The 24,247-nt window shown below is 39.7% G+C and overlaps 1 protein-coding gene across 3 annotated transcripts in view; it reads right to left on the bottom strand.

The window, feature by feature from the left end:
• IGF1R (insulin like growth factor 1 receptor) overlaps window positions 1–24,247 on the bottom strand; it is a 180,806-nt gene that overhangs the window by 19,207 nt on the left and 137,352 nt on the right. For 2 of the 3 annotated variants that reach the window (XM_083849787.1, XM_083849789.1), the window contains 13 exons: window positions 19,989–20,203; window positions 17,986–18,112; window positions 16,429–16,667; window positions 15,821–15,988; window positions 15,419–15,623; window positions 11,342–11,628; window positions 9,701–9,837; window positions 8,457–8,616; window positions 7,303–7,408; window positions 5,866–5,936; window positions 2,877–3,106; window positions 2,478–2,588; window positions 1,333–1,492 (listed from right to left, as the gene is read on the bottom strand). In XM_083849787.1, the coding sequence (XP_083705913.1) occupies window positions 1,333–1,492; window positions 2,478–2,588; window positions 2,877–3,106; window positions 5,866–5,936; window positions 7,303–7,408; window positions 8,457–8,616; window positions 9,701–9,837; window positions 11,342–11,628; window positions 15,419–15,623; window positions 15,821–15,988; window positions 16,429–16,667; window positions 17,986–18,112; window positions 19,989–20,203 (2,216 nt within the window). The remainder of the gene's footprint in view (window positions 1–1,332; window positions 1,493–2,477; window positions 2,589–2,876; window positions 3,107–5,865; window positions 5,937–7,302; window positions 7,409–8,456; window positions 8,617–9,700; window positions 9,838–11,341; window positions 11,629–15,418; window positions 15,624–15,820; window positions 15,989–16,428; window positions 16,668–17,985; window positions 18,113–19,988; window positions 20,204–24,247) is intronic. The other variant, XM_083849788.1, reaches the window with a different exon arrangement.

Below are 24,247 nucleotides of genomic sequence, written 5' to 3'. Positions count from 1 at the left end.
TTCTCACAGTCATTATAACTCGTCTATGGCTTGAGAGACTGACCACGGCTCCTTCTCATTCTAGTGTCTGCTAGGGACACCGCTACCCTCAGTGAATATGACTAAAAGCCCCATTTGTACAACGATCCCACCACTCCCACACACCAGGGTGATTTTACCCCAACAGAATGGAAAACTCTTTTAAAACATACTGCAAATAAGAAACAGATATGCAATGAGCACAGGACAGTGCAACGTAAAGCTCTTCCTTTGAGATCAAAACAGTCTGAGTTGGCATGCTTCAGTCAAAATGTTCCTAAACTGTTTCTACGTGAAGGGATTTTCAGTACGGGCACATGAACGAGAGCAGTGCAGCACATTTCATGAAATGCTTTTGGGATAACCATGTACCACGTTAAAGGGAAGAAATGCACCATCTCCAGTTCAAAGAATTAAAAAACATGCTGGATTAGGAAAAGTGGAATGGAAGGGATTCAGGCTGACTTCCCCAAACCTGCAGAAAATGTACAAAATCCCCCAAAGATCTTATTTCCTAATTAACTGACTCAAAATGAAATCATATTTTCTTTCTCCCAAATGACAGGATTACTTACACGAATTATCAAAATAGCTGAGTTAAGCTCAGAGAAAAAGAATTAGTTTCCTAGAGCAGAAGGCTGTTACCATACATACTATTTTAATATGCACAACTCAAAAACAGCCAAAAGCTTAAAATCACTCTCTGGAGAGAAGTATGAAAAAGCTCATCTGACACTATTTTGGAGGGATGGTGAAGGGGGAAAAGAAGTGGTGTTCTAACAGCAGAGCAGAGGAAAAACCATTCTGTTTTCTGGAAAGCAGAACTCCAGTTCAGGCTGGTAAGCATCCAGCTGAAATCAAGCCTTACATTCCACTTTCAAAACAGATATGCTTTGAAATAATCCTACAATTCTTATTCTTGAATCGAAAAACAGGAGGTACAATTATTTTTGCGCATTAACAGCAAAGCAAATGACACACCAGTGTTAACCACGCCATCCACCCAGATGTCTGCAGCATCTGCATCTCAAATCACTGCTCCACCAGCTCCTTCTAAGCCCACATGCTACTCTATTTCCTCACTGGAACGACAGCAAGTAGAGGTATTCCAAGAGTTTCAATTCAATGTTGACTGGTCACAGGTCTTAAATCACAGCTAGCCTTCATAAGGCACATATTTCATTCTGCAGAAATTTAAACTACAGCTAAGTTTTAGAAGATCTTAAAAACAGCTTTTAAAAAACTAAAATGCTTTTTAAGACACTGATTTTTCAGGGTGATGTTTTTCATTTCTATAAAAGTCAAAAAGCATACCTCCAATTTTCACCGTGAAATCTTCTGCCACCATGCAGTTTCTCGCAGCAAGATCTCTGTGAACAAACTTGTTGGCGTTGAGGTATGCCATCCCGTCAGCAATCTCTCCTGCCATTTGAATCATCTTCTTCAGAGTTGGAGGTGTCTGGCCAGGATTATTCTGAGGAAGATTAAGAAGATCAAACAAGTAAGGGGAAATGAATAAATTGTTTCTATACCAAACTGCAATCTACTTGTTCTTTGTTGTTGTTGTTGTTTTTTGTTTTGTTTCAAATCACACCATCACAATTCAGCCCGACTTGAAACAGGCTAAACAAACTCATGATTATGTAAACTGCAGCACCTGCTTGGTGGGAAAAACTGGCCATATCAAGCTGGTTTACAAACAACTCCTAAATAGCTCTTTTCTAACAGGCCATTCTATTTTAGGGAATACACGCAAGAAAGACTTTCGTGTAACAATGTTGTACTTTATACCTCAGGAGTTTAAATAGCTTAATCAGCATGGATATGTTCCACAGCCAAACATGCACTCTGCTGCTTTCAAGTTCTCCGTTTATATGGCGTACATTCTCTGTTGCACATACCAAATCAGAAATTCTGGATCATGAAACTAATGGCAAAAGAAAACCATGGGCTCTTTTTCTACATAGTCTACTATAATTTCAGTGGCAAGTGTCATCTTTCATATGGAGCAATTTTAGCTGTTAGACTGATGGCCTACATATTAAAGAATGCATATTAGCAAAGATACTAGACTTTTATCATAAAGGCCTCATTTGTATTTATTTTCCAACAGAGGAAATAGGCAGGATGTACAACATGAAATCATTATCCTAACATGCATGCTTCAACCAGCCAATTTTTCTTCAACATCTTGACAAGAATTAGGTTAGGCAAGAGATTTAATTCAAAACTGGAAAACAGGACTCTGTAACAGAAGATGGGGTACAGCACACTGGGCTATCTGCAGTAACTACCTCGTAAAAAAAAAAAGTGTTGCAGATCACAGAGCAGCATGTTTTGTTCTTAGATCTTAAGGAGAGGGCAAGAAAGGCTAATTGCCTGCTGCTTCCAACACGATGCCTATTTGCTCAGGATGATTCTAACAGAAGGAAAAAAATATCCAACTGCTCATGACTCACCTCTGTGTCTGGCCTCAATGATCTCAGATAACTTTTGAGGTCCCCACGTGTCATCAGCTCCATGATAACTAGGGTAGGCTGGCCCTGAGAAACAACACCAAGCAACCGAACCTGCAAGGGGAAAAACAAATGCTCAGCTACAAATACTGCTAACTGAACTGCAGTAATTGTTTATTCATGTTGATATGGAGCCCCCAGCACCCACGACCCTGTGGGAGAGGTCTGGAAGTAGACTTGTTTTCACTCTGACTCCTGTTTAACAACATCCTACTGCTGCAGAACTGAAGCTAGAATCCCAAGTCCCCACTTCAGTCAGCGAAGATGTGCCCCAAGCACTCTCCTGCCAGTAAGCCATCACAGCCATGTAAATCACAGCCTTATTACATTTTCATGACTTACCACATGGTGACAATTGAACTCCTTCATTACTGAGGCCTCATTTAAGAACTCTATCCTCTCACGCATGCTTGCGGACTCATTGACAGTTTTGATGGCCACCCTGGTCTCTGGCTCATCCTTCACCACTCCCTTGGCTATCCCCTCATACACCATCCCAAAGGAGCCTTGCCCAAGCTCCCGACACATGGTGATCTTCTCGCGAGGCACCTCCCACTCGTCTGGAACGTACACTGTGGGGAGAGAGAGAAGAGGCCATCACGTTCCATTTCTGAAAGTGGTGGGATCACTCGTGGCTTTACGATACCAACTGCCCAGAGAAGTTTTACTCTAAGCAGCAACAGACGTAATGCTGAGAACTTGCAGGATGCGTGCAAATATTCTGATCTTTCTCATACAGAAATAGGCAGGTATTTGGCATAGAAATAAATCTTAAAGAATTGAGTAGATGGACTTGAAGGGGCCTCACTATGGTACTAGCATAAAAGAACAGAAATAAGGAACTTCAGTGCACAACACCCAGGTGGCAAGAACCTTCATTCAGTACTTGAGGCTTGAGCTTTTCTCGGGACCCTCGGTTTTCTAGTTCTTCCAAGGCAGCATCAAACATACTCGATCATCTGTACCAGTTTAGCGTCCGCTGTGTTCTCTATTAACCGATTGATTTTATGACTAAAGGGAAAGAGATCCTCTGATCTAATAGGTTCTTTGCATGAAGCTATTCTGCTTACTTGCACACCCACTGCTGCACCAGTAAAGGCAGAACTTGCTGCTGCTGCTGCAAGTCTTTGATCTGAGGCAGAAGAGAGACCTCAGAAGGTGACTGCTAGGAGGGATGACTGCCTCAGGCAAGAAGACATCTGAGCTCTCAGTAGTCACTGATGCTGCTGCCCATCAGTCACCAAAGGAGGGTACAGTTGTGTCACATGCTTGGGATGGGTGAAATGACAGGATGCAAAAATAGAGGATTATAGCATGAACATCAACAGACAACATTTAACTCTAATGGTGCTGCTCCAAGAAACAATAGTAAAACAAAGTCAGCTCCCACTCTAGCTAAACCCATTAGCCTCTAGGGGGCTTTTGGAAACATCATTTTGGCAAAACGTCTAAAGCAGCAGCACCAACTAACCCATAAACTACAGCACTGATGCCTCAAGCAAATTCTTCTCATGTTCTGATTTCCTCCTGTGCTTGAAGAGCTCCGCAAATAAATAATCTGCACAGTATGGGCACATGCTTGTTAAATACGCCCATACCTCTATGTTGGAAAAAAAAATTATTTAGCAAATAGGTTTCCAGTGGGAACCTAACTGCCTTTATTTATTTTTTTTTCCAAGCAACTCATTTAGCCAGAAAGCTGGGATTCCAGGGCTCTGCTTTCCACAGCCACAAGCTTTCTGGAGACGCTGAGCCAAGGATACCGGGATTCTGGGGCCATTCAGCTCCTGCTACTGCCCAGGGTCAGCCAGCACGGGAACTGACAAGGAGATTATCTACAGTAGGGTATGTCTGCTAATGCCCTCCTGCAATAGTGAAGTGCAGGAAAATAATACGGATATACAGAAAGCAAAACACACACACACAAAAACACATAGTTCTAGGAACAGTGTGGTGGTTTGTTTGTTTGTTTTGTTTTTTGGAGTGGTGGTGATGGTGGTGTTTTCTGTTTTGTTTTTTCTTCCTTCCCCGATGGTTTTAAGGAATTTAATCTTGTTCCAGATCAGGTAAAATAAATTTCATTTTTCCAAGGTCCAGAATCCTGGCAGACTTACTGAGACTTGCATACAAACAAGAAATTAAAACTAAACAATCCTAATGAACTGTAAAACTTAATCATCCTGAAATCAACTTTAATTCTTGGTTTTTATTTGGCGCTGGACACTTTCTCCATTGTCTCGCTGAAAATTATCTGCACCATCTTCCAAATCACTAAGCACTGCTGGATTTTCTCAGTCTTGTTGCCGGTCATACAAACCTGTCATCTAATCTACCGGGTAATAAAGTACCGAGCTAGCTCCCAGCCAGCACCCCCACACTCTCAGAAGATGGTTCAGACTATGCAAGAATCTCTTCTTATACTATTTCCCTCAAGCTTTCAATGGACGCATTAGATGCTTTTGTTTCTTTGCTCGAAGTGGAATAAGGGATGAAGGAGGAATCATTTTTTGCTACAAGTGGCAAACAATCTAATTTTGAGGCAACAAGAACTTCTATTTTAAGCAAAACTTTCCAATTTACTAGCTAAGCAATAAAAGGACCCATTAGCTGCCACTTCCGGCAAATGCTTCTTTTTATCTTATCAAAGAACATTATTCACATTGCATCTCCATAGAAAATAGTAAGAAATTAAACAATTAAAATCTGAAACTAGCTTTAAAAAGCTTTTTTGTCAGTTCAAGAACAACTGGCTTACCCATACTCTAGATATTAAGAGAAAAAGTATAGCTTACATTAAACGTCCCTGCTCATTTTAACAGAGATATGGCTGGAAGCTCACAGCCTTTTCTCTTTCCAACAACTTTTCACATTTGGAGAATTGGGGTGGGAAGTGAGGAGACTTTTTTTTTTTGGTAAACGTTACTATTTGCCACATGAGAAATACACAGAAACAAGAAACAAGCAGTGAGTTTATTCCAGTAGGTCAGAAAAGGCCTTAAAAGGGCAAACGTAAAAGATGATGAATTCATGGATTTTTTCATTCTAGTAACAAAATCACCAGATAAGTAGACAATACTCTGAAAAGAAAACTAACCTATCCAAATTCATTTCAGCTGAATAAACTACAGGAGTAATTTCAAAAACACCTCTGTTTCAATAGACAGGTAACATTTACATATGATTGATGATGGATTAACTATGGATGTGCTAATTAAATAAAAAGAGAAAGAGGTTTTACTACATCCCTTTACAAGAATTTCACACTTTCCAAAGTCTGACATGAACAGAGTATATAAAAGTAAATGCATCAAAAGCACATGGCCACACTTACCATCTGAAGCACTGAAGTACTCGGGGTTCACAGAAGCATAAAGTACCCCATTGCCCAGTCTGTCACTGTTCCTGTTGAAATATTTTTTTCCTTATTAATCTTTAAACTTAAGTAAATTTCAGACTGCTTCTTCTACAGCTTTTCCACTGTTTGCTCAACCACAAAATATTGTTTACTGTATGTGGAGAGCTTTTCAGAGAAAGGGGACAAATCAAGTTCTTATTCTACCACACAATCAATGAGAAGAAGAGCCCAGAAGAGTTTTCCCAGGAAACCAGCAGTCTTCTCTATACCAAATCAGCACTAGAGAAGTGTAAACACAAAGTACTTTTAGCTGCTAGGCAAACTTCCTTTAAGAAAGGCAGCTGCATGTTGATACATCCAGGAGACTTGTGGCTGAGAGCATTAATCACCTGCTCTACTGAGAGAGAGAAGTGACCTGGCAAAGAACAAGATTGTTTTTATTTGGAATTCCATTCAACGACTTTATAAATTGCTTCTGTTATTTTATTTTACCCTCATCCTTCTCCCTCAATTTTACTGGGGTGATTTTCAGACTAAGACTTTTATTCAGCATTGAGAGAGCTCTTGCAGAAGACAGGCTGTACAAATCAAGTTATTAATCAGACCTCAGAAAACCAAAGAGAAAACAGTTTTGTGTGCTAGAACAACAGTTTAAAGAAGGATGAGTTATCAGGCATTCAAGCCCAGAAAGCTCATGGGAAGGTCAGGCAGGTACTTTACTTCACTAGATGCAAAGCCCTTTCTGGAGTGCTTGAGGAGAATTGGTGCTATAGTCTGTACACAAATGAATTAGAGCTGGAAATAATGGGATATTCAACGAGCATAATTTATATGAGAGTAATAAAAAAGCTCAATACCTAAAAAGTGGCAAGTCTGAACATTTGCACCGACTTCTATTAAGTTCTCATTATGTATTTCAATTAAATAAAAAGAGCACTAGTTATAAAGAGATAAAACTAAGGGAAACAAATCAATCGAACAGTCCCCCAAGACTGCTCTGTCCAGCACATAATTTTTTAAGCCTTCAGAATTTGCAAGGAATCAAATTAACCTGACTTGAACTAAGTTTTCATGATTTATAGAGCAACCCGTATTTCAAAGCTTCTGATTATAAAGGCTCAGTGTCTGTCATCATTGTCCCAGTGGATATGTTCCTGACAACCCTTCCTCTTCCCTTTCAAACGTGATACTGTAATAAAAAGCCTCTTCATATCTCAAGCAGCAGGCAGATTCTCGCTGGTAACTCTAGACCCCCTCCTTCTACACACCAATACGGCAGAATCTTCTTTAGCTTCTCAAGTGCTCGGAATGCCATTTCACTTCTTAATTTCTAACTTGCTCCACAGATACAGACCTGAAACTAAACAGGCCCCTTTTGCAGTTCAGCATTAACCACAGGCATAAACAACTCACCTCTTTTTGTTAAAGACGTACAGCATTATTAGTAAACCCCCAATGATGAGCAGGAAAGCAATGGGAAGCACAATTATCAAATGCAGGAAGTTTCCATAGTTTGCTGCTGCAACCAACAAGAAAACAACTGTATCAGGGTTTCTATAAAATCTCCATTAACAAAGAAACATTCAAAACCCACTCAGTGTATTTCCATACAGGAGAGAAATCAAAGTACTCATTTTCTTGTCTGATGTGGAAAAATGTACTCAGAAACACTCCCTGACTGCAGATGAGTGGAACAAGAAAACAGACACTGAAAAGCATTAATTTTGTACAGAACAGTGTCTGTCTGGAGTTTGGTTTCACATGTTATGCTTAAGGACTTACATTCCTCAGGGAACAATACGCAATTGTTCGCTTGCATATTAACCTTTCTTTTCCTCCACCTTTTGTTCACCTTGCAATTTCTTGTACTTCAGAATATATTCACGCTGATCTTTACCTCAAGTTCATCAAATGCCAGGAATTAGAAAAACAAGAATGAATAAAAAGACTAAGTTCCAGTTTTCTGTGGATACAAGTGCTCTTCAACTAAACACGGAAGTTCTTGAGAGGGTCTCTGTATACCCTGCACAGTGCTATTCTTCCAAAATCTAAATCACTCCCATAGTCAGGACCCTTTCATCAGTGTTATCTTCATTAAAATGTCACTCTGAACAAGTCACATGAAAAAGCATTTGATATTTAAAAAAAACCTGCCAGCCAAAATCTTAACAGATGATCTGTTTCTTACAGCACTTTGCGATTGGAAGTAGGTTTGCTTAATTGCCACAGGTTTTGTACAATTCTACTCCACATTTGATGCTTCTAACATTGCATTCCCGACTGTGAGTTGAGCATCCCAGGGAGCCACAGTAGTGTGTTCTATGCACCCGTCACCTGATTGCACCTCCTATATGCATAAAATCTATGAAAAAAAGGACCATGTCTCCAATACACCTTGTCAACACTTATCAAAAAATGGAACAGATGAATTCCCCAAAAAAATCAGCAAGTAAGAGTATTCAGAGCACAGGCAAGAGGTTCATACACCCGATTACAAACGTAAACATTAAGAATTATTAAACAGGCAAGTCCCCCAGTTTGACGCAGGCTACGAACATTTGTCTTACATTTGGGTTGTACATAGAAAGAGACTGGCTCGGTCCATGACCCATTTCCAGCTAACGAAGTGGCCTGAACTCTAGCAGAATAGTTTCCAGGGTTCAGATGAGTTAGTTTAGCTCCTCCAAGCTTCTTGTATTCCTGTCTGGAAACACATTCCCGCTTCTCCTGAAAGACAAAAGCAATTTGCAGTTCATGTTAGTATCTTCACATTCTTCCTTCTTGAGAAGATGATGTAGCTGCAAGATAAGCTCATCTTTATAATTAAAAGCCCCATCTGATATTTTTTTTTCTTCCAACAGCTTAGGGAGATACATGGAATCCAAAAACTGACAAAAAGAAAACAAAGGAATGAGATGTTGGTTGGAGCTTGGTGTTTGAAGAAACCATTGCTATCACTGGTCTGTAGCAGCCCACAGAAGCACGTTAAGAAAGATCCCATTTTGTGTCTCAGTTGGCCCACATGTAAAAGCAGATTCAGTCAAACACTATTCAATGATTTAAGTCTTAGTTATTTACAAATGTCTGAACGAAGGCTGCTACCATAAACACCATACAAAAAGTTACCAAAAAGTTACTTTTCTTAAGAATACAGAAGCAGGTACATTTTAAAGAAGACATCGCAGCTGAAAGTCACGAAGGTAACTTTCTCAGTAGTAGCTGATCTCCAAGCTTTTTGTTACACCTTGCACTGTACTGCAACTTAAAAAACAATAAAATTAAAAAAAAAAAAGCTCAAGCTATTGATTTTAAAGACTGAATATACCTCAACATTAGATTCCCCTTCCTCAATTTTGAGTTACATTTTGTAGTTTTTTGAAACATAATGAAGGTCTCAAATATGAACCCATTTCAGATTCTCGTTTACATACTGCAGGTAACCCCTGTTAGCAAAAAGTCTGAAATCTAACAGGGTACCAGAAAGAATAATTTGGACAGTAGACTAGCTGCTAAGTCACCCTCTGTGGCATGAAGTGCTACATGAGTCTCAGCAAGCTCAAACATGATGATTTTAATTTTAGCTTTAAGTCACCAAAGCTCTTCATCTTTTGTAAGCACTACATCTTTTGTAACATACAAAGTCAAAGCAATGGAAACATACTACAGTTGTACTCAAACCTGGATTCTTCAAGACTGAAAATACAATTAGCCCAACCTTGCTTAGCTAGTCAGATGTGACAAGATCGAGGTATGAAATATAAATTAGAGTTACAAACAATTAACTCTGAACAGAGAAATATCAGATCCTCACCTCTCCATGCTGCCCATATTTGATTTCATACATTAGGATCAGCCCATTTGGATTGGTAGGCTCTAACCACCTCAGGTAGACGGTGTTTTCTTCTTTTGCTTCCCATGCTACTGTTCCTGGAATGTTATCTGCTCCCTCTGTAAAATATTTACAAGTGATGTGAGAAGAACACCTACTGCTTAAACAAGAACTTAGAGAACAATGGATGGGAATAAAAAAAAAACAAAACAAAAGGTTCATGCTGTTCTTTAGGTATCAAAGCATTCTGTTAAGTGCTATTTGAAGATCCAGAGAAGAAAACACAGTTGCCAGGGGCTTGTTGGAGAGATGAATGTTGCCTGAACTGCTGATTGCCAGAAACTGCAGCATATTACAGCTTCACAAAGTATATTGGTGCTGTTTTAGTAACTGTGCTCTATACGTGTGACAAAGAACAGTTTATCAGCACCTGGTTGCTCCTTCCAAACTTTCCGCTACACCAAAACCATGCAGAGACAGACATTCCCACCAAATGGCTGCAAACACAGTAAAATCTGCCCCACTCACATCCCTTAGCTGTAGGCAATCCCATGAAACTTGACACAGTTTAAAACAGAGTCCTGTCAGTAATTCAGCAACTGCTTTATCCCTGGTCATTTTCACTCCTGATGATTTCATGATTTTTACTCAAATCCTAACAGGAGTATGAAGACAGTTTCAAAGGAAAAAAAAAAAAAAAAAAAGAAGGCTACTTTTCCAAAGATACAGTGGCTGAGTTTACAAGAAAATTATTTAGTTTTTAATTTTCAGAGCCATACACTAAAAACTAGGAATGCTTTTTTCCTTTTCCCCCAACTCACAGATTTTCTTATTTCCTTGAAATAGGCAACACTTTCTGCTTTTTACTGACACAGCTGAATCTTCAGCATTATGACAGAAACAAAGCAAAATTGCTACCACTCTGCATCAAATATTCCCAGACATCTGCTGGAGTCAGAAGCTCTTCGCTGGATGCATATGAGCTTACACTAAAATCATCTCTATTCTTCTCAGAAGAAGTACAATCTGTATAAGTCCCAAACATGAGTAGAACACTCAATGTCTCTTATTTGAAGTATTCTAGATGCCCGTGATTGGGCACAATGCAATACAGTACTCTTCCTGTTTCCAGGCTGGACAAATGCTTGGTCATTCTGTGACAGAAGAAACATTTGGCAAATATTCCCACCAGCAAAACTCTAACATCTGTAAACAGTTCAGCATGAGCACAGCAAAACTAAACATGAGCAGGGATATGTTTCCCTGTCTCCATTCAGCACACAGGGAACTGAAGAATAAAACCTTTAAACCCATCGTATCTGTGGCTCTCATCTACGCAGCCGGGAAACTGACTCTCTCATAACCATGTAGGTACTGAAGGCACATCTGCACTTCTCCAGATCACAGGAAAAACTCAGTACAGATCAATCGGTACACAGGAGAGACCAGAGAAGGCCATTACACTGCTGTAACAAAGTTTTATATAGTTCCAATTTATCTTCTTGCATTCAATGTTTACATTAAACCCCAATGCTTTCCTAACTGCTTTTGGAAGATTTGTCTTCTCTGAGATTGATCTGTTCCTGGAAAATAAAATAAAGCTTTATACTTGTGAGAGCGTACCTGAAGGCATGGTTCTTGCAAAGACAAAGTTGGAAGCGCTGCAGCCAAGTGTGTCAGCTTCATGGTTGCAGCTGTGAATATCAATGCGGTAAAGAGTAAAAGGCTGGAGATGGGAGATGACAGTTCTCTCCTTGCCATCCACTTTGGTCTCGAAGAACGGATATTCCACCTCACTCTCCTCTGCATCAGAAACATTGGTGAAGTGATCTGTCCCAGTCGTGTTCCTGTTTCGAGTGGCCAAAGTGGCATTTGCAATTCGGAACACATCCCTCCGCTTCCGATCAGGTCTGTGGAGCAAACAGACACGTATAGAAAAAACATCTCTTAAGAGAAAATTCATTTTTCCTCTAGCTCCAGAATAAGTGTGGAAAAAAACAACAGTAGAATAGGTAACTACGCTATTAAGAAAATAGCCAAACAAAGGAAACTGCAAAACAAGAAAGCTTCCTCTTAAGCTGAACCTGCAGCATGTCAGCACATCCTACTGCACTCTCTTGGTTGGAAACCGATCTAAATTCTGAGGCTCACATCAAGCCTCAAGATAAATGTGTAAACTTCTGACCACCCTGGTGCTGGCACAATAATCTGAATAGCAAGAAGAGCTTCACTGTTATTTAATAAGCAAACTGGATCTGTATTTAATGACAATAATGTTGAGGCTTAAAATAAAAATCAGATGTTAAAGGTTTAAAAGGTTAGGGAAAAAACTTCTCTGAAGTTTGCTTGATTAGCAAAGCTAACTCTCCATAGGTCTAACTTATTTCTTTGCAGTTGCAATTGAATTGTAGAATACTGGATGCATTGCACTGAGAAAAGAAACCTTGGACGGCAGCTGAAAACCATGAAAGTTAGCAACCACTAATATACAGCAATTTGTATCTCTAATTCTCACACCTTAACAAAATCTCTGCAAAGGAACAATCTCCCTGCATGAGAAAACACAGCACTAATATTGTGTATAGCAAAGATTTCACCAACCAACTTTTGCTTTACCTTACAGGCAGCTATATGACGTGTAAGAACTGATTTAAACCTGAGGATTTACAGTAAGACTGCTACTTTCCCAAGTCTAAGAAACTGTTATAATGGACAGGCCTGAGCGTCAGTACAAACATCAATATAAAAATACTCTATAAACATTTGGCTGGTATGAGCTAACCAACACATGATTGCTACATAACAGACATGTCACTTGGTCTTGTGTCAGATCCACATCTGTTTTGCACCAAAGCACTGACTGCTAGGCAATCTGGCTTTTCTACCTCCTGCTCTCCTTGTCACTAAGGTCAGCTGGACTGCTCACACCTGGAAAGTAACACAACAGGGGAATTAAAGTAAAAAATAAAGACGAGTGACACTGGTCACAAAAACATTTTTGGCTTGAATCCTATCCCAGCTGCAATCACTTAGCCAGTGCCCATTTAGCACCTGATCAACACAGTGGTTATCAACAACAAGGGTGAAATCTAATACATATGTACTAGAGTGAGTTGCAGATCAGGTGAGTAAGGCCTGCCCAAAACACACAACAGCAAAAAGCTGATGCAACAGGAGAAGTTAATTCACCATCAAGTATACTGTCTTACCACAGTCAGCCACAAAGCAGCTTGTTGCAGAGCAAGCCAGAAAAGGCTGACTTGGTTTTGAAATCTTCTGGCAGAAACTGGATGAATTTTTTTTTTTATTATTTAGGATTTCACTACAATTTTTTCCAAATTCTTTTGCTGTTTCAAGTAGTCATTTTCACATTCTCAGTTGCCATATAAACCACAGCACAAAAATAAATGAAGACAAGAATAGGCCACATGGCAAACACGATTAAAACGTCAAGACATTTGACACCATTGCTTGTGTGTCAAGCAGTTTCCTGCTTTAGTGGAAAGGCACAGATAAAAACAAAAAAGCAAGCATCTAAGAAAATAAGGAAAGGTCTACAGATAAACATACGAAAACTCATCTATTCTATTGAAAGAGAGGAAGGAAGAAAAATGCAAGAGATAGTGAAGGAAAATGTAAAAATAAAATCAAATTGACATTAGAAAGAAAAAAGTATAAGCCATTTAATACAAAAACTAACTGTTCTTAAATTCAATGTCAATTTTGACATTAATTCTCATATACTTTCAATTATAAACAGCATCCATCTTATCCTGCTCGTTAGAGAACCAAACTTGAAGAATGACTTGTCCTCCTGTGGTCAGGAGTGTCTGCCGAAGACTAACCATAGTCGTAATGTTCGAAATCTACCTCATGACTACAGTAATAGATATGGGGTCATCCAGAAACAGCACACAAGATTAGATCAACGGTCATTTTAAACAACCTTAAAACCACACAGCTGAATATTTTCATGCTGTATTACATGCTGCATTTTGTTCATAATATCCTAAAGACAGGTACAACACTGGAAACAAATACTACTATTGAGGCTTGCATTAACACATTAACTAACTGCTCCCTTGGGAAAGAAAAAAAAAATTGACATCAGCAAGTAACAAGCTGCTTAGATTTGTCCCATAGAGACATTTCACTAGCTCATAATCTCTAATTTCCCTGACATACAGTCTCTTTAAAGTTGCTTAGCTATGCAGCTATTTCTGAGCATTACACCTTATATGCCCTTGTTGTTACAAAACACACCCTTATGACAGTAAGTTAAGCAAAAGGGGAAACTGTCAAGCTTTCAGGAAATCCTTTGTGAACTGATCAGTTTATTTGTTACTGAGTTCAAGGTTCTGTTATTTTCCTTGTGTTTTGGGGAATGCAAGAAAATTTGGGAGAAAATAACAAGATTATTTAAATGGCCAAACTGTGCTGAAATAAAATATATATATATATATATTTTGTAAAAGCTGATCTGACAGAATTTCAGGTAGTTTACACCTTAAATTTGCCTTTCAAAACTCCTTGCTCTGCAATTTCAAGAAGTCCAAAATGAGATCACATTTATAAAATCTCACAATGCTCTGGAATTACGTCCTGGCTAGTCACGGTGGCTGCTACTTCTCTGTACCTCACCTTTGCTGCTGGTTCTTACCATCTACAGGGAAATACTGCACAAGTTCAACCATCAACACTAAACATGAATCAAACACAGCTCAGATACATTTAGCACTTCTAAAGCGAGACAATTAGTTCCTGATTTTTTGGACAAAGCTAAGAAGCACTACATATATACACCAAACCCAAACAGGTCAATTCAAAAGAGCCTTAAATAAAGGTCCAGAAAATCACGATTGAGAGTGACATAACCTAGTTCTAATGAGCAACAGAGGCACGCTTTAGAGCTCTCAAACACAGGACTTCACCATAAACTTTACCTGCCAACAGAGACGATGAGGTAGCATGCATGATTGAAATGCGATTGCTTACAGACTGTAACCTAACAGCTACACGCTGTGTGCTAGGTTCCAGGATCCAATTATCTAAAGTAAGACCACCTTACATAAAGGATAAATTAGAAACTCAAGGATCAAAATCATCAAGTAATTCAGTAGTATCCACTCTATGATGCATTACTACTCCACTTAACGTGTATGCAGCAGTATTTATCATGGAAGAGTGAGTATATTTACTATTTCTCTGCAGGATAGGCCCAGAAAACCAATATGCCCTCTGCAATTAGTGCTGTGAGAAAGGCACACCAGTTTCAATTCTGCAAGGTGAACGCACCTTCAAAGGCAAATAAATCTTCTGATTAGGAACATAAGCACTTAAATGGCTATTTAGAGAAAGATCTCATTTGAAATCCTTTGTCTGATACATGTTGCTCATCTCTGAGACCCTTATAGACAAAGAGCTGCTTAAGTGACTCTTGACTCTGAAAAGAAACCATCACTAAAGCCCTTGAACAATATAGGTAAGAACCCTTATTATTAGCTAAAATGGAGAGAGTAGGGTGAAAATTAGTGAATAAGAGAAACTGAAGTAAGAAGACCGCTGACTGTCTCACACAAATGGAAAGGCAATGTGTGTATGTTCCAGGTGTTATCTACATATGCTCTCTCATTCAGGAAGCCTTAGCTCCAGGAAATGTTATTTAAAAAAAAAAGGCAATTATTATCCAAAGCTCATTACCTGGGGACAAAGATGGAGTTGTGAAGGAAGTTCTCAAAGACCTTCCGGTACTCTGCTTCCTCCTTCTCAGCTTGCTTTTCTGCCTCTGTCTTGGGACAAGCACAACAAGGTCCTTTTTCTCCCCCACAGCCCTCTGGCTTGGTGGGTTCAGTAGCTTCTTCTGTATCAATGGTCCCATCAGCATATCTTCGAATTGGGACTTTATCTTAAGAGAACAGAGGCAGTTTATTTCTTTTCCCTCTCCCTGTTATGAACATGGCAACAATACACCCATCCCTTTGTACTTGCTGCTATTCACAAAAGCGTTGTGAAGCAGGACACAGGCTTTAGCGCTTGTCAATAATGTGCCCTGGCAGGTAAGAGTCCCAGACATTTCAACACAACTGCGTTTAGTTTTCCTACCTTTGGAGCAGTAATTGTGTCTGTAAAGATAACTGTCCTGAGGTTGCTGCTGCCATCGTACAATATAGTACGAGAGATTGCCATTGGGAAGAGAGGGAGGATTCCATTTCACAATCAGTTGGGAAGAGGAGTTGGATGCTGAAATAACATCCAAGGGAATGGATGGCACTGGGGAAAAAAAAGAAAAAAAAAAGAAAATGAAGGCATTTTAAACCCAGCACGTTCTACAGTACATTTGCATGCAAGCATTCACAGTGAATCCTAATAAACTGCAACAAAAACCACCATCCTGTCTTAAAGAAAAGATTTCCTATATTTATGCCCCACTAACAATGGTTAGGAAGGGTACAACTGTAACTATCATGTACAGTCCAAACCAAAACTGCATTAAAATTTACCTTCACCAGTGGAACAAAGCCTGATACCCTAAGGTATGAGAAAACCTTCATACAAATTTTAATGCTGCTTTTAAAATTATCGACTTTTTCTAGCATTGCATACATCTGCCCAAAAATTCTGTTTCTGTATTAACAAAAGAACTTGCACAGTAATGTAACGAGCATACCTGCAGTGTTATCAACCTCTTAGCCAAGAGGCCAGGAACTCACCTGCAGCATTGGTTCGTATATAAACAATTTCACTTTTTGCTCCATGAATATGATGGTTTTCCATCATTGTGAGGGTAACAGCCTTGACATAAATGGCGTACTGAGTCCAAGGTTTCAATCCCTGCAGTAAAATTCCAGGGTTGTTCTCTTTGTTTGGTGGCAGGTCAACATCAACCATGTTCCAGCTATTGGAGCCACATGCATCTTGACCATCGTACTCAGTCACATTTTTAAATGGCCTGAAATATTCAAAGAAAAAAAAGTCCAAAATATTTAAATTGCCCTAAAATTGTCACGCATTTATGAGAACACCTCGTTTCAACACTTCTCAATGAAACAAATAAAGCTTACTTGTTTTCAACAGCAGAATACAACAGAATAAAATCTGCTTTTATTTCCAAGCACTATAAAACTCAAAGTTCGGGTTTAGCTACAGGTCTTATCTTTAGTCACTAGCAATAAGGCAAGGTCCTGCACAGAAATACTAATACAGGATTTGTCTTTTGTTATCAGAAACAGACAGTGAAAAACTTCAGACATATTTAGACTTCACCTAAGCATATATGAAACAGAAGCAACTTAAAATACTTATTGATAGTGGACAAATTTTTATTATAAAGATCTCTGACATTCACGACTGGCCTTGGCAAGTCCAACAGGCTTTTTTTCCTTTTGTTTCCACACAAGAGCAACATGCTTACATAGGCATGTAATTCTGCTTTTTATGAATTACAACACTCATGCAGGTACTATTCTTGTTCATTATTTACTATAAACTCATCAACACTAAGTTTACTGCATCATAGTACACCATCACGATGATACTCTTTTTCAAGCAATACTGGACTTCAACAAGTTCTTCTTCTGTCTCTCACAGCCTTGCTCAGTAAGTCATTACCGCTGTTCTGAACCTACCTTTCACCCCTCCAAATTACTTGTACAATTACCGTACTCATTTGTATTTTGTCTCTACTTTAAATCTGAAATCATACAAGGATATGCAGAGGCAGATAAACCTCCCAAGAAATTATGCTTTCTCCAGCAACTGTGCCACTTCACTATCAAGAGATACTAATGCAGAAAACTACTGAGGTTGGATAACCTAAATAACCCTAAACCCCAAGTAAGACAAGTCATCAAAGTAATACTGCTGATTTGTGACACCCTCTTATTACTATGACTCGAGAAGTAAAAGATCTCATTAGGTATAACAACATGACTTACAGAGAGCTCTGAAGTAGTGCCCTGAGAATAGCCAAGCCATCGATCTCATTTTTTCAAATTTGAAACTACCCAATGGATTTGGAACCCATTTGTAGTCTTCAGTCAAAACAATCCTTGTTTTAAATGGGGCTTTTGCTCCATCAAGAAAAGCATTTGAATGAAAGCAGGACTTGAAGATGAAATTTGTAAATAGGATGGAATACGTAAACTGCATGAAATAGGAACTACCTGAACAACTTAACTGACAAACTGTTCTCAGCAAAACAGCAGTCAGAACAAAATTGTCTACCATCCTTTTACTGTCTCCATTAGTCTCTGAAGACATCTACTCACGCTTCTTTGTAGTAAACAGTGAAGCTAATGAGATCTCTGTAATCCGGAGGGCGATACCGTTCCCACGTTAGTTTAATCCGATTCTTCAGTGTAGTGTTGGAAACAAAACGCAGGATGTGGCTTTCACCTGCAAGACAGAAGGACATCACAGGGCAGAGTTAGCACTGCATCGCCTAATAGTTTTTGTTCTTTCTTACATGTCAGTTTTAGCTAATTAGCCTTTCCAGTAGTGCCTGTGATACCACAATATGCCAACGCCTTATTCCTGAGCTTTTCATCCTCATTTCATATTCATTCAATATATATTTGAGTGCTTACGGGTAAGTACCGTCCTTGGCAATCATTATAGTGTATGTTAGAGCTACCTGTTTGTTGCTTTTTTTCTGAAGAACATTTTCTTTTAATGCATCACCAAAAAACTCCGGAAAACTACTTCAGATTCTCCCTGAGTGAGAAATGGAAGTCCTGTTTATTCACAGGACTGGTTTAGTAGCACTAAATTCATCAGCCAACTCCAACGTACAAGCAGTAACTGGCCACTCTGTTCTCACTTTCCAAGACAATTTTTGATGATTACAGTCTGTTTTTCTGGAGAATGGACAAGATGGAAAGGATAAAGGAGTTGATGTTCCTATTCATTGCAGGCTGGACCAAGAACTCCAAAACTCAGTTCATATACTGCACAGCCATTTGATGGCAGCAACTTCCAGCTACTCCACTGAACAGAGCTGAATGAAAGCTGCCAGCTTGGAAATGAACAGCTTCCTACTACCAACTCACTGAGTTTTCCAATCCAAAACAAAATAGCATTTTAAAAACTTAATTCTTGGATGAAGAAATAGCGTTCTAAGTGTCAACTGTGAGTTTCGAATGTTCCATAGACATCTCTGAAAAAATAAAGGACGTTTCACCCTCATGTACACTGGCACTATTGGTGCTATCTTTTCAAAGGCAATTTAGCTTTTGTTGATTCTTTTCCCCTTCTTGGAGTCAGAAAGCTTTCTGTAATGTTTTTTTTTTTAAAAACAGGCAGCGGCTGGCATTAGCCTCAGTGGTAGTAAGGACTGGCTGTGTGTCTGTAACTCCTCCAGGACTGCAAGCCTTTACTCTATTGAATGTGCAAAGAATGGAGTGTGCTTACAACAAGGATCTATGCCATCTGCATTTATGCATCACGCCTAAAGAGACATTCAGCAGAGTATGTGTCCTACTTTTGTAAACACCATCCTGAACAAGGGGACTTGACTTATACACAAGATACATTTTAATTTACTCAGCTCCAAGAACACCACTAATAGACCAAAGAAAAATGCACTGTCAGTTCTAAGAGTCTGAAGTCCAATTTGTAAGTGTTCCGTCTTCTTAATTCCTACGTGAGAGACTGCTTTTAAATGTGTTGGTTACACCTGGAGACCTGATGTGAAGACCACCAAAGTCTACAGAGGACTTTCAAATAATTTTGGCCACTGCAGAATCCAAAATTAAATGGAAAGACACTGAAGTTTAGCCATACTGTAGAACACTAAAAACAATTCTCAAATCAGAAGCAAATAATTTGAAAACAAAGCAAAGAAAACTGGGTTTACAACAAGCATTTCTAACAACAAGATGCAATATTTGACCGGAGCTGAAAAGAAGCTTTAATGTAATATAAACGGTTTATTTTCGAGTCTATGGAGTTGTTATTTCAGCAGCCTCCTTAATATCAAGAAAGAGTAGGTATCTGAGCAAGGAAAATACCAATAATGATGTACATCTGCAAAGGAAACAGGAAAAAAAACTGTTCTTCATTGGCTATACCAAAACCAAGATTTTATTTCTCATATCCCAAGTATGTTCCTATTGTTATCGGATGCTGCTGTCATCAAAAAAAAAAAAAAGGTGATTCTGAAAGTAGTTTTCTTCAAACATTTGTTACAGAAATCCCACTGTAGTGTCTAACCTCTACATGTTGTAACAGTCAGCAACATGGCCATGTGGTGTGGGTGGCTGTTTGAACTTACAAGAGGCTCTCTCCCCATTGTTCCTTGGATTTATATCTCCTTTGCTCTGTCGCCCTTTGGTTCCTGAAACTTCCTCCATACGGTAGATCTCAGAAACACACAGTTTAGGATTAAACGCAAAGTACATTTTCCCCTCCTTGATCGTCAAGTTATGATGGTTCCAGTCCCACAGCTGCTGAAGATTGTGGTTATCAAGCACATAAAAAGAATAATTCCTAGAAGGAAGTTTTTGAAGGAAAAATATTAGTTTTAATACACAGCCAATTCCCACCAAGAATACCTTAATAAAAGCAAACTTTAAAAGACTTCATTTCCTCTCATTACTTTAAATTGGTATTCAGTAGAGTAAACGATTTTCTTCTCTCCCATGCAGCAAGTTTTCCCTGAATGTTCACTTTGGTCAGAGGGCAGGGAAATGACTTACACAGGACTCCAAAGCTGACACCACACTGTGTAAATCCCATTCCAACATGTGTTTTTATAATGAATAAATATGGAAGCTACTACAAAGAATATAAATTCACGTCCTCTGGACAGCAGATCTCTACAATAGATTTTCCATTTTGTCGCAAATGGGAAGCAGTAACCGCATATACCTTACGGGAGGAAAAGCATGCTGCAGTCCTGATGACAAAATAGTGAGCACAGCTGTCTTGCTTATGTTTACAAAAGCAACTGTAAGAGTTTGCATAGCGAGGCTTCCTTGCCTGTGTGTCTTAGTTTACCTTTTGGCCCAATAAAGATTTCCTACGTTGTGCCAAGTACAGTTGCGCCTATACATCAAAACCTGACAGTGAACAGTTGCATGGACTGCACAGCGCAGGATCCACACTTCAAAGTACAGAACTAATAACACAGGCAGCAGCAGCATGTGCTGAGCCCACTCCCTAAGCACAGCAGTAGAATAATATGAACATGCTTTATTTCCACAGACATTAAATGCAAAGTTGTGCGTGTAAATCCTATCATAGAGGAATTCCTGGTGCCACTTGACTGTGCTGAATGCAAAAAAAAAAAAAAAACAAAAAAAAAACAGGTGCAGCAAAAACAAGAGAAGAGGCTCTACATCAGCATTAAGACAACACCTGCGAAAACACATTTTCAGATAGCAGGACCAGGAATGCACAATCGGGAAATGAGTTAAAGGTTTGCGTAGCTGATGAACCTATATCAAAACAACCTATCACAGCAGCATTTGTTATTCTGTTGCAAGTCCTACCAACGGAACTGTATCAACACAAAATCCATTATTAGCACAATAAACACTTGCAATCTGTGTAAGCCATTTTGCACTGGTAAGCCTCTATCAACACACTTGTAGTTTGTAGTTAAAATTACACTTCCTGTGCATCATTTTAACTAGAGAGTTACAGTCAGGGTAATGTGGCAGACAAACCACAGGGCTCATAAGAAGCTGACCACTCGTTTATTGTTTTCCTTCCACTGTTTCAAATAAAATCCAGCATTAATTCCTTCCTCACACAATCTGATATAAAAACTGCATGCTGGTTACAATCTGCACAGAACGCAGTTTCTTCACAGTTGCGGTTTCTTGTAACATACCAAAATGCTCACTGTGTTTTCAGAACAACATGAAAGAGAAGCGGTTTATCCTATTTCCAAGTGTCCCCTAAATATCCATGACTTGATTACTAACAAAGTTGATACACCTGGTACCACTGCAGTCAGAAGCTGAGAAGAATGTGCTCTGGTGACTAACACAGTTGAAAAGGGAGTACGTAGATATAGGTGTTAAACGCATCTTGCCAGGAGAGAACGATGATGCTACACCGCATTGTGGGATTCAACAGATAGCACCAAAAAGCGTGTTTATTTCAGACACCTATTACTTTGTTACAGATGACTAAAATCCCTGCAGCTCTTTGTGTGCTGCTGAAAAGATGACACTTCACTATAATTAGCGTGTGTGATTAAGCGATGGCAACTAAGCTTTTCAGCAAAGACCCAAAAAGCTGGACTTGGATTTAATGCAATAAACAGAGGTGTGGCTCCACGACTACAGAAACCATCTTAAATATTTAATAACAGCCTAGCTCGTCTCCTGCTCACAACTGTGGCAATTATGCTTTAGACACTAGAGATAATTCTTGTATTAAAGCAATGTGGCTAAGCTTTCAAGAGAGTCGAATAAACAGGGCAAATCAAGCACACACCGGTGCTTCACACAACTGCACACTGAGTGGGCCACGGCCTGGAATTTCTGTGGATCATACTTTTAAAGCTTTAAAGCTTTTAAAGCACAAGTTTGAGCAGCAGTCAGGGAAGGCAAACAAGTCCTAAGAGTTCCTATATACACTGAAAGTATAAATTAGGGCAAGTTATTCTGGCACCAATCAAAGCACCAGGGAAACCACACTTGGAATGCTATATCCAGTGCCAGTCACAGGAGATGTGCAATGCTGCGTGGCTCGAAAGGTGGAACAGAGGGCAACAGGAGTGCACTTAGGGCTTAGGTTATAAATAAAGTTATAAATAAAGATTATATCAGACTTTGGCTCCAGCAGCTGTGGAAAAAAATAGGGATGCCAAGGAAGATAGGATGGAAAGAATAGAAGATTCAGTGTAGGAAAACAAAGCACTGCCAGTCAAACCCTAGAGACTGTATCTACGTGAATGACTGGAGAGCATGGCCTGAAGGACAGGCTAAACCTCTGAACAGGAGTAGGAAGCACAGCTGTTAGCAGGCTGTGCCATAAAAAAGCCTCAAGGCAACCTGCATAACCCATGCACACCCACAGGAGAGCATTCCCACAACAGGATGTGTATTCCCAACTGCAGAGCACCCATAGCTACTTAATTATTGACTGCATACATTAAAAACCTGCTCCACACTCCGTATCTGCACGCAATGCTCCATCTGTCCACACGCACGCATCGTAAAGCAACGATGTGGAACACTACATCCACCCCAAAAGGAGATGTGTTAAAACAAGCTTTCAGTCACCCTTTATCCCCTTCCACAATTTGCATTAATGACACAAAGTTCCTAAAAGGGGTAATGAACAAGTAAGTTTGCTGCAAAAAAAAAAAGTGGCAGTGTATGACCTCTGAAGGCAAGTGACTTGCACCAAAGAGGGAACAAGAACCGGCAGAGGACTCGTAATTGCAGTGGATGAGCTGGCTACAGGTCCAGATTTACAGCAGAGCCTGACAAGCCTGGAACAAGACAAGCAACCAGTGGGACATACAGAAGAGAAGCTGTCCATCTCAGTGCTACAATGAAGAGAGAGAAGCAAATCCCACTGGAGAGCTGGAACACCAACCAGTATGAGATGAGCAAAAAGGAAAACCCTTATCACTTTACACATACAAAACACTGGCTAAGCAGCTGCCTGTGAACTTGGTACATGTTCCACACCTATGGCACAGCGCGACCCATGAAGGTCTGATGAGAACAGAGCCAACGTGTATACAACAGCATGGCAGAGAACAGTCATGCCTTGGCAATCATCTCCTTACTTGCTCCTGATGCCCAACAATTGCTCGTTTTCCAGGTACCCAGCCTGGAGACACTGGGAGACGTGCTGCCCACGTGCCATCCACTCGCAGGGTGGCTGACATCAGAGATGGCAACGAGCATGCAGCGCCTTGGCAGAGCACAGAATTGCCAGGCAGAGCGAGCACCAGACCAGGAATCCAAATCCTAGAGTGGACACCGAGACCCTTCCAGCACATCTCCGTCTCAGCTTCCCAATTTGTAAAGGGGAATTCTTTCCTTGCAGTGGGAGCACATTCACTACTGATGCGTTGTTCAAAAGAGGTAACGAATACCCTGGAAACACCTGAAGAAATTAAATTCCCTCTAAGCTTCTCATGTTCTGTGACAAACGAGGCAGGCACCAGTAACTGAGTAAGGAAGAAATATTAAAGCACTGTTTTTTCAGTCCCGTTCAATAAAAAAGTGATGGTGCAGTGGGGGACAGTCATATAATGAACAACTATAGTAATGGTTCTTAATTTAACATCTTTCTCACCCCCCAAGGCAACACTGGCATAAACAACTATTATTCAAGCAGACCAGTATTTCCCAGGTTAAGATCCATTCCCTGTTGTTCACAGCTATGCCAAAGTACTTGTTCAAGCTCACTTCCTTCTTGCCAGGTATCTACTTTCATCTAAATATTTTTGGAAATGTTATTTAGGTTGTGGTAATGCCTAGATTATGCTAGGCATCTTCTACAGAAAGTGAAAGAGGCATGTAACTGCAGTCATTTCCTAGCACGGGCAAAATTTAGCTC

This window comes from Anser anser, assembly GCF_964211835.1.
Source record: "Anser anser genome assembly, chromosome: 10".
NCBI classification, from domain to species: domain Eukaryota; kingdom Metazoa; phylum Chordata; class Aves; order Anseriformes; family Anatidae; genus Anser; species Anser anser.
Note: the sequence above shows the minus strand (reverse complement) of the source record. Positions and strands in the feature narration are given on the sequence as shown.